Here is a 15,445-nt window from a genome sequence, read left to right as displayed (position 1 = left end):
TGGCTGGTGAGAGGAGGTGGTGCAAGCAACGCCATCAAGGTGCTCCGCTTATTTGGGGTTTTTGATGCCTGAAAAAAAAAATTGGAGACTAGCGTATCATAACCCTAACCCTTAGGCACCATGCAGGGGTCAGGTAAGAAGCGGTCAAGATCATAACAAACAACAACAACAACAACAACAACAACAACAACAACAACAGCAACAACAGCAGGATAACAGCGATAATGATAATTTTCTACAGAAAATCCAACCATACGTGTACATATGGGATAATGGCTCGCGCGAAGCTGGCATTACACCGTGTCGGGGACCCTCGTCAAAATGTCTTGTCAGCGCTGCTCTCTCTTCACAAACGGGATCAATTCCAACGACACAGATTGTAAATTGGTACTTCCCACTTGTGCCCTCCCAGTCGCCCTACAGTCGCCTCTAACGAGGGGGACTCAGAGGCCTGTTGAAACCACCAACCCGGTTCATGTACTGGCGATACTCCGTCTTCTTCTCCTTCTTGACCGCTCCCACATTGTTTCCAGTAACCTTCTTTCCCTTCGTCGTGCCAAACCCGCCAAAGCCCATCATAGCAGCCATGTCATCCAGCCCGTCGTCCTCGACGACAACGTCGTCTTCCTCGTCCTCATCCATAGGGTCGGCATCGAACCTCCCTCTTGACTGGTGGTACTCGTCGTGTTCCTCGCTACGGCCTCGAGAGTATGTCCCGTCATGATCGTCCCGTGGCTTAACCTTGAAAGAAACAGGTGCTGCGACAGGGGTCGATGCGTTGGCGCTGGTTGGTTTGGAGCGGGTGGGGAGTGTTTCCGTGGGTTTGTTGCCACCAAATTCGCGATCGAAGCCTCTGTCCGGGCTTTCTGAGCGACGGGGGGAGCCGACTGGTGGGGGGCGGCGCTGGGGAGGTTGAAGTTCTTTGGTGGGTGGTTTCTCTGGGAGTTTGTTAGCAATGTGGCAGCGAGAATGGGAAGCAGAAGGTGACTTACCGCTGCCTAAAGTCTCAGCATTACCTGGGGTGTTATTTCCTCGATCCTTCTCCCTGTCTCCTCTCGGCTCATCCCGTTGACGATACCCTTTGCCCCTGTCATCTCGCCTGTTGTCGCCTCGGGGAGAACGTGATCGCCTGCGGTCATTTCTGTCTCTTGATCCAGAGCGGTATCTTCTGCTATCTCTGTCTCTGTCCTTGTCTCTGTCTCTGTCTCTGTCTCTGTCTCTGTCTCTATCCCTATCCCTCCCGTAATGATCGCGCGATGACCGATCGTGGTGGTGATGTCTGCTCTTATCGTCGTCGCGGTCTCTGCGCCTGTCTTGGTCGCGACGGCGATCTCTGTCTCTGTCTCTGTCTCTGTTATCATAGTGTGTTCTATCGCCTCCGCGACGAGAGCTGCCGTGGTTTCTGTCCGCCATCTTCGTTTAGCGGGTTTGTTGATTTGCGATGCGATTTCAACGGGAGTGACGTCGGCAGGCAGTTTGGAAATTTCCAGACCGCGCTGCTGGGAAACGATGTGAGAGCGGGCACTACGTTGATTGTTCAGTAGGCAGACCCCCCTGTATTTTTAGCGTCACTGGCAGATGGTCCGAGCGTCTCGAGATCTTGTCAATTTGGCGGGGTTGAGCTTGATATTGGAGAGCATTTTGGAGGTTGTAGGAACTGTAGCCAGATGTGGAATATGGATACCTCAACGAGTTGCCGTGATTTGAAATAGCTGAATATATAGGGTTTGAATCTCCTTTGACTTTCATAGTAGCCCACCGTTGGACCTAGTTTACCACCCATTGCGAGCTCTGATATCTGCCCCCACTTTAACTTACCCTCACTTTCAACTCTCATCGTCAGTCAGTCATACACACCTACCTTCACAAGTTCACAGAAAATCTTTCTGTCTCGCAGCCTGATATATCAAAAGCCATCATGTCGCCCTCAGCAGCCTCCCATCACCGCTCGCACTCGCTCCTCCTACTCCAAAAGCTTCTGAATCTTCGCGACAAAGCCTCACCACTCACACTCATTCTTGACAACCTCGAGCAGCCAGCTCACCCAGTCCTCAATGAGTTCATGACCCGAGCCAAGGTGTGTCTCCTTTGACCCCCTTATTCCACCTTCATCACTAACCTCTTGCTCAGATCTCTAAAGCGAAAATAATCTTCATCGCCCTCTCTACCCTCAAGAAGCCACCCCTCGCCGACGTCTTCATCCGCGGCCGTCACAAATCTCTTCAACAACTCGCCTCCGAAATAATCCCCCACGTCACACCCTCCCCCTCCTCCCCAAACCAAAGTATGTCTTCCCTCCCATACCCCTTCATATCTCACTAACCCCCTCGTTAGAAAACATCTTACTCTTCGACACAATCCACCCCCTCCTCTCGATCCCCTCCCACCTCCCCTCCTTCCTCCAATCCATCATCCCCCCCCTAACCACCTCTTGTCTATTAGTCTACCACACCGACATCCCCCTTCTCCCCCAATCCAACCCTTACACCCCAACCCCTCTATCAGTCCTAACCCACCTCTCCACCTCGATCCTCACCCTCACCCCCCTCTCCCACGTCCTAGCCACCAAAGCCGCAGAGAATAAATCCCTCCCCGCCCCCGTCTTCGGCCTCCACTCATCCCGCGAAGGCGTCCTCCTCTCCCTCCGCTCCCCATCCTCCCCCCAAGGGGTGGTGATAACGATGGAACTCCGCCGCAAATCAGGCCGCGTCGTCCAAGAGAAGTTCGTCCTCTTCCCGTCACCCCCAACAACAACCGCTCAACACCGACAACAAACAAAGGGTATCGGCGGAGTGATCCTCCTGTCTGACCACCCCGCTTTTTCCACAGAAACAACGGAAGAGGAGGGGGAAGGAATCCAAGCTACCTTCAACCTGGGCCTCACCGAAAAACAACGCCGCGACCGCGAAGGCGTTGTTCTCCCCTACTTTGACGCCCAGACCGAGGTGGGTGGGGGGGGGGGCAGGATATTGTACGACATGGGGAGGGAGGACGATTTTGATGAGGAGGAGGATGAGATTTAGTTTGGTGGTTTCTATACCCCCTTTCAGCCATCTCAATACGCCCAAGAGCATTCTTGTCACCACGCCTTACAAGACAACCACACCACCCTCCCCACAAAATACTTGCCACAGCAAAAACAATGCTGACCTGTACCATACTATAAACCATACCTCAATAGTAGTAGAACCCTTTCAAATATCTCCATAACCCTATCGACAAGCCACGGTTCACAATATAATATGCGTTAACCTCCTTCCCATGTTAATTATTTTGTGGCAAGGGTGACAACCCAGCCCTTTTCAACAATGATTTAGTTTCTTCGAATCAGACTATATATGTAGCATGAGACATATTATCTGCACCAAAAAAAAATAAAACGGCAGTCGCATCATCAAATTGTCGTTATTGTTCTACTTGCCCCAAAACACTTCCTATCGCTGCCCAATAAGGGGTATCTCTTGGCAAAACAACTCCCCAACACCAAAAAAAAAAAAAAACCACAATTCCCAACTCGCTCTGCTCGAACATCCTTCCCCCTCTCCAGCGCTCAACACCATTACTGCACAGACGAACCTTCACCACCTGTGCTCTCACCCTCATCCAAATCCCCTTCAACACTACCAATCTCATCCCTTGGATCCATGATACTCAGCCTGGACATAACCTCATCACCTGAACTCTCATCCCCGTCCAAATCCATTTCAGCACTACCAAGTTCACCCTCTTCCTCATCTCGTCCAGCCATCCCATTCAGATTCTCATACACAGTCTCCGAAAAACCCGGCGGGGCCGGCAGCAGCTCAGCCCGGGGCGAAACACGAGTAAGCGGACTCACAAGAACCGGCAACAAAGTGCCACATCCATAAGACCTTCCAAACGGTCGAAGTTCACCCCCGGGCGAAAAGCGGGCATTGGAAGGTGGAACGGCGAAAATGGACTGCGATTCGCGGTGGACAACAACCAGTGATGGTCCCGGCGAGGCTACCTGAAAGATTCTTCCCCCGGGGGAATTGATCGCGCAAATTGGGCCACCGGGAGGAAAAAATAACAATGGGTACATGTCTCGTTCGTCGGGAAGCGGGCTGTCGGGGAGATATCGGTTAGTGTCAGAAGAGTCCAAGTCACCCTCAGGCGGAGGACTTCCAGGGCGCGAAGAGCCCTCAACGTCAGGGCGAGGGGCCACCGCGGGAGCGGGCGACAGCGGAGAAGGCGTCACGCGACGGGGTCGGGGAGGGTCCGGTGGAAGTTCGTTACCGGTTATACCATCGTAGACCGAGTATCCCCCCATCGCAGGTGTGTTGAATGTCGGCGAAGCTGCCAGGTTGAGGCTTGGTGAAGTCGACGAGGACGTTTCGGAAAATGATGCTATGGTCTGCAAAAGGGGTGAAGGCGCATAATCCTGCGTAATAACCCACTCCGATACCCGTCTCATTACGTCACGTGGCGACCTTCTGTCAGGTATCAACAGTAGGTTGCGAGGGAACAGAGAATTCAGACTGTCGTGCTCTTCTGGGTCAGACTGCTCTACAGACTGCTCTACTGGGCCAGGCTGATATGTTGCGGGCTGGTGTGTTACCGACCATTGCATCGTGGCCCCGTTACTCAAGTTCAGCCAACTTGCCTCCGTCGGATCCCATCTGGATTGTACCAATCGAGGGTCACCCAAATCCGCTGAAGATCCGCGTCCACGGTACGTGGCGAGCATTTGGTAATCTCTTTGGTTGTGTCTGCGGGCTCTTCGACCGTCCCGCGTTTGGCGAGGCCTGGGCGTTTCCCCTCCAGCCAAAGAAGAAGATGGTGGTTGGGATCCTCCTTGAGGCCTGGGACGAGGGGTTTGTCCACGGGCCAAAGGTGTCAAAAATGGTGGGGATGCTTCTCGAGTTCTAGATCGAGGCGAAAAGCCAAGTCTGGGTGATTGTCCACCGGCCGAGGATGAAGATAATGGTCGGGATCTTTTTCGACTCCTAGATGCGGGCTGAAAGCCGGAAGAGCCAGGCCTGGGGGCTTCTTCATCCAGTGTATCTTCAAGACCGGTCTGTCCGCTGGCCTGAGCGTTGTCATCCTTCTTTTCCTCATCCTTCTCTTCCTCATCCTGTTTTTCCACATCCTCCTCTTCTTCATTGCCCTTCTTCTTGTCACCTGGCCCATCTCCATCGCCCTTCTTGCCATCATCATTCTTGTCACCGTCGCTGTTCCCGCCATGACCCCCTCCACAACCATCATCTCCGCCATTTTCATCACGCTCTTTACCCTTTCCCTCATCACGAGATTTCTGAACATCAGCAGGCCCCGACTTGGAAGACTCTCCTGCTGCATCACGAGCAGCTTCAGAATCTTCAGGGTCACCTTGAAATTCCGCAGTCTTCCCGTCAAATCTCGTCTCTGAAATGCGATATAAAGACCAGCCCCCGCAACCACCTTTCCTTTTTCCACGCCCTGAATGAGTCTGGGACCGTGTAATCCTCTTGTCTGATGTGGGATTCTCGTCCACCGCTTTCCCCTTGGCCTTCGGTTCCTGCGGCCTCTTCTCAACTGACCCCCCATCCATCTCGTCTCGTGTGCGCTTCACGGCGCGAGGCGGGTTTCGCTTCGGCCCCTTATTCTAGTCAGTGGCCTTGGGCGAAGGAGCTTTGCCAGTGGCATCTTGTGTTTTGTTGTCACCAGCCGGCGCCAGTTCGTCATCAGCCTTCTTGCTGGCCTCAGCCTCGGTCTCCTTGCTAGACTCTGTGTCTGCTTTCTTGTTCGACTCTGCCTCCGGCTGCTTGCTGGTCTCGGTGTCCGTCTTCATGCTGGAATCTGCGTCTGCTTTCTTGTTCGACTCTGCGTCCGGCTGCTTGCTGGTCTCGGTGTCCGTCTTCTTGCTGGAATCTGTGTCCGTCATCATGCTGGAATCTGTGTCGGCATCCTTGCTAGACTCTGTGTCTGCTTTCTTGTTCGACTCTGCGTCCGGCTTCTTGCTGGTCTCGGTGTCCGTCTTCTTGCTGGTCTCGGTGTCGGCCTCGTTGCTAAATTCTGCGTCCGTCTTCTTGCTGGCCTCGGTGTCCGTCTTCTTGCTGGTCTCCGTTTCCATCTTTTTGCTGGATTCAATTCCCAATCTGTTGCCCGTTCCCTTGTCGGCCCTCTTGGGCTTCTCAGAAGCATCCTCCATGAAGTTGTCCATGAACGCATTGAAAAGATGCTTCTTGAAATCGCCGCGCACATCTTTGTAGTGGGCTTTCCATGCCTTGGTAAGCCAATTCTCAGTTAGATGGCCGTCCCGGATGCTGTTGTAGTATTGCGAGCAGTCGTCGCGAAAGTTGTTGTCGTTTGTCAGAGATGCAACATCGGGTTTCCCGTCAAGCTGGTATCCGTTGGGCAATTTGGCCAAGATGGTCTGGCGATCGGCCTCGCCCAAACGGTTCCATGATCCAGGAGCCAACAACAAATCCTTTGGCAAAATAGGGTCAGCCTCAGCGCGGAATTCGTGGTGTCAAGGTATACGTACGCGAAGGGCATTGCCATTGCGCAGCTGCAAGAGACCTGAATTCTTTCCCCAAACTTGCGGGTGTTGGAATTTACGGGCTCTCTTAAGCCCCGCCCTGGACTGAGCAGCAGTCTTGGCCTTCTTAGACCTTGAAACCAGAGGCTCGTCACAGCTTCTACGCTTATTGGAGCCTCTTGTGGCTCGAGAGTAGTCAGCATAACCGCCGTCGTCGTCATCCTCCTGAGAATCCGGGATTCCGCGATCGAAGTCTCGATAGGGCGTGTTTTCAGGACCCTTGGGCGCGGCCCCGGTGCTTTGGACATCAGGACTCTTCGACAGGGCCGTTAGCGCACCAGAGTTAGAGTCACCCATCGTTGCTGATAGCTCCAAATAAATACTGGAATGATGGTTTAGGTTTCTCTGGGGGCTTTTGGTCGCCGGATCCGGTCGTGACTGGGATCAAAAGTAATTTTTTTTTTTAAAAAAAAAAAGGATTGGAGGATGGTGGGTGGTCAACGATGCGATGTTTGTTACATAACAAGCGAGTAAGAGACTCTTGGATCCTCGGTACTGTATGTGCTGCTGTAATATGACCTGGGCTGGCAATGTTGTCTGGTGTTTGTGTGAGAAGAGGGAAAGCCAACGGACAAAGTCGAAAGGCGGAGAAACACGTTGTTCCCACTGACAGAGTAAACGGAAGGTGAACGTGGATGTATTACAAGGCTGTGGCATCAGGCAGGTTCAGTATTCAAAGTGGAGCAGATTGCCGATTACCACAGCAACTTCTTTTTATGATTGGTCAGCCTTGCACACATGCGGCAGCTCCTCCCCTACAGCTAGCTGCCCCTGTCTCTGCAAGACATTTGCATCATTGACAACTTACCGTAGCACGTCAGCAACAAGGCTTGGGATGACACTTGCTCCATCTCTTCTTTCAGTCAATTCAGATACCCGCCCGTGCCTCCCCAGTGTATTGCTCTTTACCGACCCGCTGCAACAAGCCCCGGAGCCGAAGCTGAAGGACGACACCTCTCCAACCAAAAAAGCCACGTACACTTGCGCCTGCCCAAAGGTAACCTGGCTGGTCTTTGACACCTTTGCGACCAGCATCAGCAGCAGCCGCAATACCAAGCCAAACATCTTCACCACCCGCACCAGTACCACCACCACCGCCACCACCACCACCACCACCTCCTCCTCTTCCTCCTCCTCCTCCTCCTCCTCAAATCAAAATGATCCGCTCAACCCAAATCGCCCGCATAGACGGTCCGTTCCCCCCTTTCCCCTTTCCCTTCCCCCCCAACCCCCCTTCATCAACTAACCTTCCCCTCCCCCCCCCCCCAAATAGGAGTAATGCTCTGCGCCTCAACAGACACCTCCCCCTCCGACCCCCCCGACCTAGCCGAAGTAAAATCCCAAATCAAGCTCATCCTCCGTCGCCTAACCCGCACTTCCAACCCCCAAGCCAGCATCTCGTCAGGCGCCTACACAATCCACTACCTTCTCCAGTCCGACATCGTCTACCTCACCATCACCGACGCCTCCTACCCCCGCAAGCTCGCCTTCACCTACCTCTCCGACCTCGCCACCGAGTTCTCCACCACCTACCCCCAGCAGCAGCTCATGTCCACCATCCTCCGCCCCTACGCCTTTATGGAGTTTGACACCTTCATCAGCCGGACAAAAGCTACCTATTCTGACGCGAGGGCGACGCAGAACCTGGACAAGCTCAATGATGAGCTGAGGGACGTGACAAAGGTCATGACCAAGAATATCGAGGATTTGCTGTATCGGGGGGACAGCCTGGAGAGGATGGGCGAGTTGAGCAGTAGGTTGAGGGATGATAGCGCAAAGTATCGCAAGGCAGCCGTGAGGATCAATTGGGATTTGATGCTGAAGCAGTATGGGCCTTTTGCCGGGTTGGGGTTGTTTATATTGATTTTTGTCTGGTGGAGGTTTTTCTAGGGGGTAAGCACTGCGGGAAGGGGGAGATGTATTGGAATTAATGAGGCGGATGGACGTGAGCATTTGGAGTTATTGGGAAAGCGACATGTTTGAATATGTATAAAGATGAGCAAAGGCATGCGAGCAACTGGCTAGGCAAGCAGAGCTTGGGGGCTAACATGTGAATATCAAGGGTTTACAATGGTCATGAGATCACCTCGGTTCTCCCTATTTTGCCCATGTTTTGACATGAATTCATGTAATGCTAAAATCTACGTAATTAGACACCAGCAACCTCCCACTCCCATGGTAACACCTCATTTCCTCTTGGTCGCCTTCCCCTTCTTCTCAGCCCCCGTCACTTTAACCGCCTCCTTCTCCTCCTTCGGCTCCTCCACAACCTCACCTTCCTTCTTCTTCTCCTCAATCTTCTTGGCCCCTTCCTCCTCCTCCTCCTCCTCCTCATCATCACCCCCCTGACCAAACTCGTTGACCCTGGTATAATCAACCTTGTACACCCACCTCTGATAAATATAAATAAAGAAAATCACATCATCCCTCAAGGTCGCCAACCGATGCAGAAACGGCATCTTGATCGTAAACGCAAACAAGTCATCAATAAATGTGTTCAAAAACTTGTACATCATCGCCTTGCCCGGCATGTGCGCCACGCTTTTCAGTCTGTAGTTGATATACAAGCTCGGCAGCATCATCAAGAACCCATAGGCGTAGACCGAACCGACAAGCGTGGCGATGATGTAGCTGTACCACGACTTGTGGGTTTCATACACCAGGGAATAAACCGCGTAGGCGAGGAGGAGAGGCACGCCGGCCATATACATGTACTTGAAGGCGATCTCGTCGTACTCTTTAGTCTTTTGCTCCGTGGTGCTGAGCTTGTGCTTGTCTTCAAAGGAGATGCGGTAAGGGATGAGGGAGTTGGGGGAGGCGCGGACGCGGACGTTGACGACGGTGGTGATTTTCCAGAGTTCGATCAGGATGCCAACGCCTTGGCCGCCGAGGATCATCCAGGAGGTGTTTTGGGATTGGTCGATCAAGTAGAGGAAAATGACGGTTTGCATGAAGACGTTGGCGAGGATGGATCTGACGGAAATACCAACATTGTCCTTCTTCTTGCGGTAATGGGCGATATCAGAGCCGAAAGCCAAAGTCTCGAGGATCATGTGCGCGATGCTGACGATGATGGTGACGCAGAGGAGGATGGGGTTGGTGTCCATGAAGATCTCCTTGACCATCTCGATCTCGCTGCCGTCGCCACCACCGGCTGACATGCCGCCTCCCCAGGCCGCCTGGCGAGCTTGCTCCTTGCTGTTCGTCTCAATGGGGGCCATCAACTTGAACTTCCAGTCGGCCAGGTTGTTGAGGTCAATGCGGATGGGCAAAGTGGTCACGGTCTCGTTCACGATGGTCATCTTGGACTTGAGCTGCCAGAAGGTGTTGACGAAGAGGATGGGGTAGTACCATCCATTCTGGCCAGTTCCGTCACGGGCACCTGTTGCCTCGAGACGGATATACTGGCGAATTGCTGGATGAGCCTGAGGAAACGAAAACGTACCGCTACCAGGGATGAAGGACAGCGACACGTTGGGGTGGTAGTAGTTGGCGACAATCGGGCCAGCCTGCTCGGGTTCATCCTCCACCACGACTTCCTCCACCTCGGCATTGTCGGATAGCAAGTTCCTCGTCTTGGACTCCTTCTTCTTGGGGATGTACTGCGTCAGAGGGTGAACAAAGTGATAAGCAGCACCAGGATCGTAATTACGCTGAGTCGGATCGAGAGGGGCGCCGGGCAATCCAATGTAAAAGTGTCCCCAGAGAGTGCCGTTTTTCTGAACAGGAACTGGCACATTGATAGTTCCCTCGGCAACTCTTGTGTCGCTCCAGTTTCCAATCCTGAACCCCTTCTCCTGAAAGACAATGGTGTCCTTGGGTAGCTTGTCGAGAGGCTCAGCAACGAATGACGGGGAAACGGTAACGATGATATCGACGGCGCTGTTGTCTGGCCAGATTGGAGCGATGGATTGGGGAATATGGCTGTAGACAGCTCCGTCGTTCAGCTGTCGTGGGCGCTCATGGTATGGTGGTATGGCACCAGTTGCGACTTGGACTACCTGTCCGTCGGCGTTGGTGACTGACGTGGTCTTTTGGCCGCCTCCTGTGAACTGTTTCATAACAAACTGCATGGCCATCCACATCGCAAGACCTTGGAATATTTTCATGAGCATCGATTGCTGGAGCCATTGTTAGTGAACATGGTCAAAGACAGCCAGCCGTTGGGTAGCATATCAACCTACGCCTTGCTCCTCCTGGCGAGCAGGCTCAGCGCCTGCTGCCGCGACGGGTTCCGGCATCTTGGGCGATTTTATCGATTCCGGAGTTGACTTTAGTTCATATGGAAAGACGTTTGGAGATAAGGACAAGAAAAATCTAAAGAAAAAAAATCGACGTCTTTGCAAAGGGCACGTTTTCCGAGACGGACGTTGCGCTTTCTGTCTAGCGTCGTGGCGTAATTCCAGGCCCTGGATCACTGAAGTGGCCGGCCGGCCGGCGCTACAAATCAAAGTCAGGGACAAGGCCACGGTTCCACGGCAGCTCCCGAGGCTGGGTGGGGGTCCATGCACCCCACATATTCCAACAAGGTGCTGTTTTGTTTGTTTCACTTGAGGCACATATCAAGAAAGAATAAGACAGGGCATTTGAAGTTCATCTTTTACTAGGGGCTATGGTAAAGCTATCGGATACCAAGACAGTCAAAAGTCCATGATGTGACGGATATCTTCATCAGCCTCAGCTGCGAGGCTTGACGCTCCCTTACACAGGAGCTCGTCGGGTATTTCCAGCGTCTGCCGAAGGTCCCAAATCCTGGTCATTTGATGCCAACAGCATCGAGTTTCGTTAGTAGTATTCCGCACATCGAGGATAGAAACAACTGCTTACCTGAAGAAAAAAAAAGGTGGTGAAGCGTCGTCCTCAACAGAGTAATCGGAATCGAAGGATGAGGCTGCCCGTCCGAAGAGAGACAGCCACACGCCGCGTATTGCACTCAAGTGATTTTCTCACAAGCTTCGTAATGACTCTCCCAGAGGGACACCAGCAAGAAAACCGCCGAAGCAGCCTCTCCTGGGCCCTGCTTTTCTGATGCCAATTACAGACGCAGAGTTGCGTCAAGCCGTCACCGGCAGAGCTCGCGACCCATCGACATAACCCTCCAAGGAAGGCTGTGGGACGGACGAACTGGTGTGAAGCAGATTCTCCGAATTTCTCATATGCGTAAAGGATCCTCCGAAGAGGTCGAAAGTAGTGTGTGAACAAGACTTTCCGTTTGTCGCATAGAAACGCAGCGTTGAAGAGGACGAGGCTTCACGCAGAAGAAAAAAAGAAAGAGAGTGAGAGTTCGCTGCAATTGAGTCAGCCACAATTTGTATCGCCAAAATAAAGTGGGGCCATCAACTGCCTGTCTGGAAAGCTTATGCACAGACCAAGGGAAGCTCTCACCGCCTGAATCTTGCCCCACGGCACCGCCCGCCCCTCCACCGGCCATTGAACCCCTCCATTCATCGATGAAGGCTTGTGAAGACAAGTAAGTTGAGGTAGTCTGGGACCCGACGAATCACTGTACAACGACAAAACTAGCATCAAGTTTGATAGGACAACGGTGCCATCTCGTGACTGCCACGTTTGGCCATTTTATCTCTATATTGGGGGATTCCCAATCCCATGATTTGGCCTTGTGAAGCTCATGTGGTGTTCGGCGCTGTTCGATTCGTCAAAGACGAGCCGCCGTTATGTCATACATCTGGCCCACATCTGGCTTCATCAAAGGTCCACGTTCACGGCCAACAGGTCGTTCAATCCCGCGAGTCGCCTTTCAGGTCCATGTCGACCGAGTTGTGTCTCTCATGTTCAAACATATATAAGTATCATCCCAGTCTCGCTGTTCATTTCTTCCTAGTTTCCAAGAACGGTGCTTTGCTCTGGTCTATTATCTACACCTCGACGAAAATCTCACTGAGCCTCCCTTTGACTACCACCTTCTATATCTTGTCTTGCGATTCCAATTCGTTTAAATAAGAACCAACTCCACTACTCTCACCAGCAGCTGCCCTTGTTTAGAGGTTCGCCGAGCGTCATCAACCAGGGGATCCTCGGACTCTTTCCCAGAAGCGCATAATAAATCCTCCAGGTTGCTTCCAGTCAACTTGCTTATCCCGAGTGACTCAGACGACAGCTCACAGTTGGACTTGTATACACCACCCCTTCCATACCAGCCCGCCGTCCCATCTAATCTTCTTTGCGCCTTACCACCAACAAATCTCCTCGTAAACACCACAACTCGCCCATCATGGAATCAGGCGGCGCCAACAACAACAACAGCAACAACAACAACAACAACGTAACCTCCCCCAAGCGCACAAAAATCTGCGTCTACTGCGGCGCCTCCCCAGGCTTCAACCCCATCTACGTCGAAGCCGCCCGCTCACTCGCAAGAGAAATGGCCAAAAACAACATCCAACTAGGTACCTCCCCCGCCTCCCTTTGACTCTTTCCAGTCCTAACAACAAATCCCCAGTCTACGGAGGCGGCACAGTAGGCCTAATGGGCGAAGTAGCCCGTACCCTCGTCTCCCTCTCCGGGCCGGACTCAGTCCACGGCATAATCCCCGAAGCCCTCGTCCGCTACGAGCGCGACGCAAACTACTCCTCCACCATCCCCGACCCGTCCAACCCTTCCTCCCGTCCCCATACCTCCTCCACCTCCTCCCTGACAGTCCCGGAAGAGACAGTCTTCGGCCGGACAACCATCGTCCCCGACATGCACACCCGAAAACGCCTCATGGCCCAAGAGGTCCTCGACGGTGGCCCAGGCTCCGGTTTCGTCGCCCTGGCAGGCGGGTACGGTACCTTGGAGGAGCTGTTTGAGACCATGACGTGGAACCAGCTGGGCATTCACAACAAGGGGATCGTCATTCTCAACATCAACGGTTTCTACGATGGCATCAGGCAGTGGATCAACAAGAGCGTAGAAGAGGGGTTTATCCACGGTGGGAACAAGAACATCCTTGTCGAGGCCAAGACAGCAGAGGAGGCGATCAGGGCGTTGGAAGAGTACAAGGTGTCAGACGCGGCGCTCAAGTTGAACTGGAGCTCGCAATAGGGAATGTGGTAGATGGACGGAGAAAACTAGATGGAATGGCCAGAAAACAAAAACATCATAAATCAAGACTCCTTTCGCTAAGGCGAAATCAGTGACCCATCTCAGACTCTGATGTAGCTTTTCATGCTCAGAAGTGCTTTCTCTATCTCTTCCAAAGCGCTGGGCCTGCATAATAATCACAAAGCCCGACCCACAAAGGGTCATCAATTTCCATCTGCGCAATCGACTGCAACAACTGCATTTGCATCTGCACCAACAACCGAGCAAAGAACTCCGGACTGACCTCCCTCAGTGCTCCAGGATTCCTCCATACAATAACTCGGCCATTATTGCTCTCTACGCATCAACATCCATCGCCGTGCTCTCATCCTCCACCGTCGCCGCCTGAGGCCCCCCCTCCTTCTTATCATCCGCCACCAGCTCCAAATACCTCTGCACCTCGTGCCCATCAAACACCTGAAACGGCTCCGTCTTCTTCGTCTCCTTGACATAGCCCACCACACCCACACTGGTATTCTCCACCGTCAACTCCCTATCCTGCACCAAACTCTCCTTCAGCGCCCTCAACCCATGCTCAATCAGCTCCTCCCGTGTGCTGGTCTTGAACTTGTCCAGGTTTCTCTCGAGATACGTCCTCGCCATCTGGGACCTGGCACCAATGGCAAATGCAATCATCTCCTCCGTCATACCCGACGGTTGAAATTCAAAGAGGTGAGGGCCGGAATCGTCCACGCCGGCGACGAGGAGACCAACGCCGTAGGGGCGCTTTCCGTAGTGCTGCGTGTTGATCTGGGCTTTGGAACCGATCATGTCGACGAGGGAGCGGATGGGCATGTGGCGGGAGTAGGTGAGGCGGTGTCCGAGGCATTGCTGCTTCATAAAGTTGGAGAGGACGCGGGCGTCCGAGGTGAGGCCGGCGATGGCGATGCCGACGTGCTCGTCGATGGGGAAGAGTTTCTTTTGGTACGAGGAGAGTTCTTCTGCGTTGCGCTGGGGAGGGGGGGAGGCGGAGGACATGAAGTGTTAGATGTGATAAGTGTTATTTAAAAGGTGGGGGGGGACGCACCTTGATCGCTACGAGGACGGCGTGTGTTTTGCTGGCGATTCCTACTACGACTGAACCCTGCTTAACTGCTTCGGCTGCATACTCGACCTGGAATATCCGCCCCTGTGGGGAGCTGGGTTGGTGAGAGAGTGTGTCAGTCAGCGATGTTGACCAAAAAGGTGGGATGCCCCGAGTCGCAGCAGCAATAGCAAGCAAGCAACTTACAATGTGACCGAGTCGTTGTCATAGTTGTTCCTGAACATGGTGGCGGCCTGTTCGACTGTGCTGTTTGTCTGATCCGAGGTGCAGTTCAAGTCTCGATGATCAACCCTGACGGTTCGATTTGGTATCAAGGTGGTAGAGAAAGTGGTTGTGGTCTAGTCGTCAAGTTGCAGTGTGGTAAGGCGGTGTTTGTGGTTGATGGTCGAGCTCCTACCCAGCTACCTCAGCAACTCCCCCAGGCAGCTCCTAGCTTCGTCGTCGCCTGCCGCAGAGGTACGTTATCCGCTTTTGGGGAAAGCACGGGCCTTGGTTTATACTGAACTAGTCTTATTCAGGGTTAGCGCCTGCCAGCCGCACAGGGGAGCCCGCCAAGGCTGACCTACCCAGCCGTCCGCGGCGTCGGCGTCACAGGTCACAGGCAAGAACGCAAGCAAGCTCCAACACACGTAGACAGCTTCCAACTCTGACGCCACCGTCATCGCACACGACCGCACCCAGTGATACCGACTCGAGATACGGCCTGTTAGTATCAGCCAGGTCATAATCAGTCATCCCATCGCAACGACACATACACTCGCTCAACACACCCCAAC

At 53.3% G+C, this 15,445-nt stretch overlaps 9 protein-coding genes across 9 annotated transcripts; 4 read left to right on the top strand and 5 right to left on the bottom strand.

Moving 5' to 3' along the window:
- Nucleotides 1–429: 429 nt before the first annotated feature.
- On the bottom strand, nucleotides 430–1,413 carry QC763_205700 (uncharacterized protein; the record flags this gene model as incomplete). Its single annotated transcript, XM_062909611.1, has 2 exons — nucleotides 430–938; nucleotides 993–1,413. The coding sequence occupies 2 exons, from the start codon at nucleotides 1,411–1,413 to the stop codon at nucleotides 430–432; spliced, it is 930 nt and encodes a 309-aa protein (XP_062768416.1).
- A 255-nt stretch (nucleotides 1,414–1,668) lies between these two features.
- On the top strand, nucleotides 1,669–3,389 carry QC763_205690 (uncharacterized protein). Its single transcript, XM_062909610.1, has 3 exons — nucleotides 1,669–2,077; nucleotides 2,131–2,284; nucleotides 2,335–3,389. The coding sequence occupies exons 1-3, from the start codon at nucleotides 1,919–1,921 to the stop codon at nucleotides 3,021–3,023; spliced, it is 1,002 nt and encodes a 333-aa protein (XP_062768415.1). The 5' UTR covers nucleotides 1,669–1,918; the 3' UTR covers nucleotides 3,024–3,389.
- A 170-nt stretch (nucleotides 3,390–3,559) lies between these two features.
- QC763_205680 (uncharacterized protein) lies at nucleotides 3,560–5,551 on the bottom strand (the record flags this gene model as incomplete). Its single annotated transcript, XM_062909609.1, is given in 2 exon segments — nucleotides 3,560–5,080; nucleotides 5,096–5,551. 2 exon segments carry the CDS (start codon nucleotides 5,549–5,551, stop codon nucleotides 3,560–3,562), a joined length of 1,977 nt encoding a protein of 658 aa, XP_062768414.1.
- A 54-nt stretch (nucleotides 5,552–5,605) lies between these two features.
- Nucleotides 5,606–6,838, bottom strand: QC763_205675 (uncharacterized protein; the record flags this gene model as incomplete). The annotated part of the gene is made up of 2 exons (XM_062909608.1): nucleotides 5,606–6,430; nucleotides 6,488–6,838. The coding sequence occupies 2 exons, from the start codon at nucleotides 6,836–6,838 to the stop codon at nucleotides 5,606–5,608; spliced, it is 1,176 nt and encodes a 391-aa protein (XP_062768413.1).
- A 981-nt stretch (nucleotides 6,839–7,819) lies between these two features.
- Nucleotides 7,820–8,431, top strand: SEC22 (SNAP receptor; the record flags this gene model as incomplete). The annotated part of the gene is made up of 1 exon (XM_062909607.1): nucleotides 7,820–8,431. The coding sequence occupies one exon, from the start codon at nucleotides 7,820–7,822 to the stop codon at nucleotides 8,429–8,431; it is 612 nt and encodes a 203-aa protein (XP_062768412.1).
- A 213-nt stretch (nucleotides 8,432–8,644) lies between these two features.
- Nucleotides 8,645–11,000, bottom strand: QC763_205660 (uncharacterized protein). Its single transcript, XM_062909606.1, has 2 exons — nucleotides 10,726–11,000; nucleotides 8,645–10,662 (listed from the first exon to the last, which is right to left on the bottom strand). Exons 1-2 carry the CDS (start codon nucleotides 10,780–10,782, stop codon nucleotides 8,728–8,730), a joined length of 1,992 nt encoding a protein of 663 aa, XP_062768411.1. The 5' UTR covers nucleotides 10,783–11,000; the 3' UTR covers nucleotides 8,645–8,727.
- Nucleotides 11,001–11,833: 833 nt separating this feature from the next.
- Nucleotides 11,834–13,776, top strand: QC763_205650 (uncharacterized protein). Its single transcript, XM_062909605.1, has 2 exons — nucleotides 11,834–12,948; nucleotides 13,002–13,776. The coding sequence occupies exons 1-2, from the start codon at nucleotides 12,774–12,776 to the stop codon at nucleotides 13,583–13,585; spliced, it is 759 nt and encodes a 252-aa protein (XP_062768410.1). The 5' UTR covers nucleotides 11,834–12,773; the 3' UTR covers nucleotides 13,586–13,776.
- Nucleotides 13,599–15,152, bottom strand: PRE5 (Proteasome subunit alpha type-6). The gene is made up of 3 exons (XM_062909604.1): nucleotides 14,856–15,152; nucleotides 14,652–14,763; nucleotides 13,599–14,575 (listed from the first exon to the last, which is right to left on the bottom strand). The coding sequence occupies exons 1-3, from the start codon at nucleotides 14,891–14,893 to the stop codon at nucleotides 13,922–13,924; spliced, it is 804 nt and encodes a 267-aa protein (XP_062768409.1). The 5' UTR covers nucleotides 14,894–15,152; the 3' UTR covers nucleotides 13,599–13,921.
- On the top strand, nucleotides 14,741–15,353 carry QC763_0035600 (uncharacterized protein; the record flags this gene model as incomplete). The annotated part of the gene is made up of 2 exons (XM_062905563.1): nucleotides 14,741–15,125; nucleotides 15,307–15,353. Exons 1-2 carry the CDS (start codon nucleotides 14,951–14,953, stop codon nucleotides 15,351–15,353), a joined length of 222 nt encoding a protein of 73 aa, XP_062768408.1. The 5' UTR covers nucleotides 14,741–14,950.
- Between the last annotated feature and the right edge of the window lie 92 nt (nucleotides 15,354–15,445).

The sequence above is a fragment of the Podospora pseudopauciseta genome (genome assembly GCF_035222475.1).
Source record: "Podospora pseudopauciseta strain CBS 411.78 chromosome 2 map unlocalized CBS411.78m_2, whole genome shotgun sequence".
NCBI classification, from domain to species: Eukaryota; Fungi; Ascomycota; class Sordariomycetes; order Sordariales; family Podosporaceae; genus Podospora; species Podospora pseudopauciseta.
This window is presented reverse-complemented; position numbering and strand designations above follow the sequence as displayed.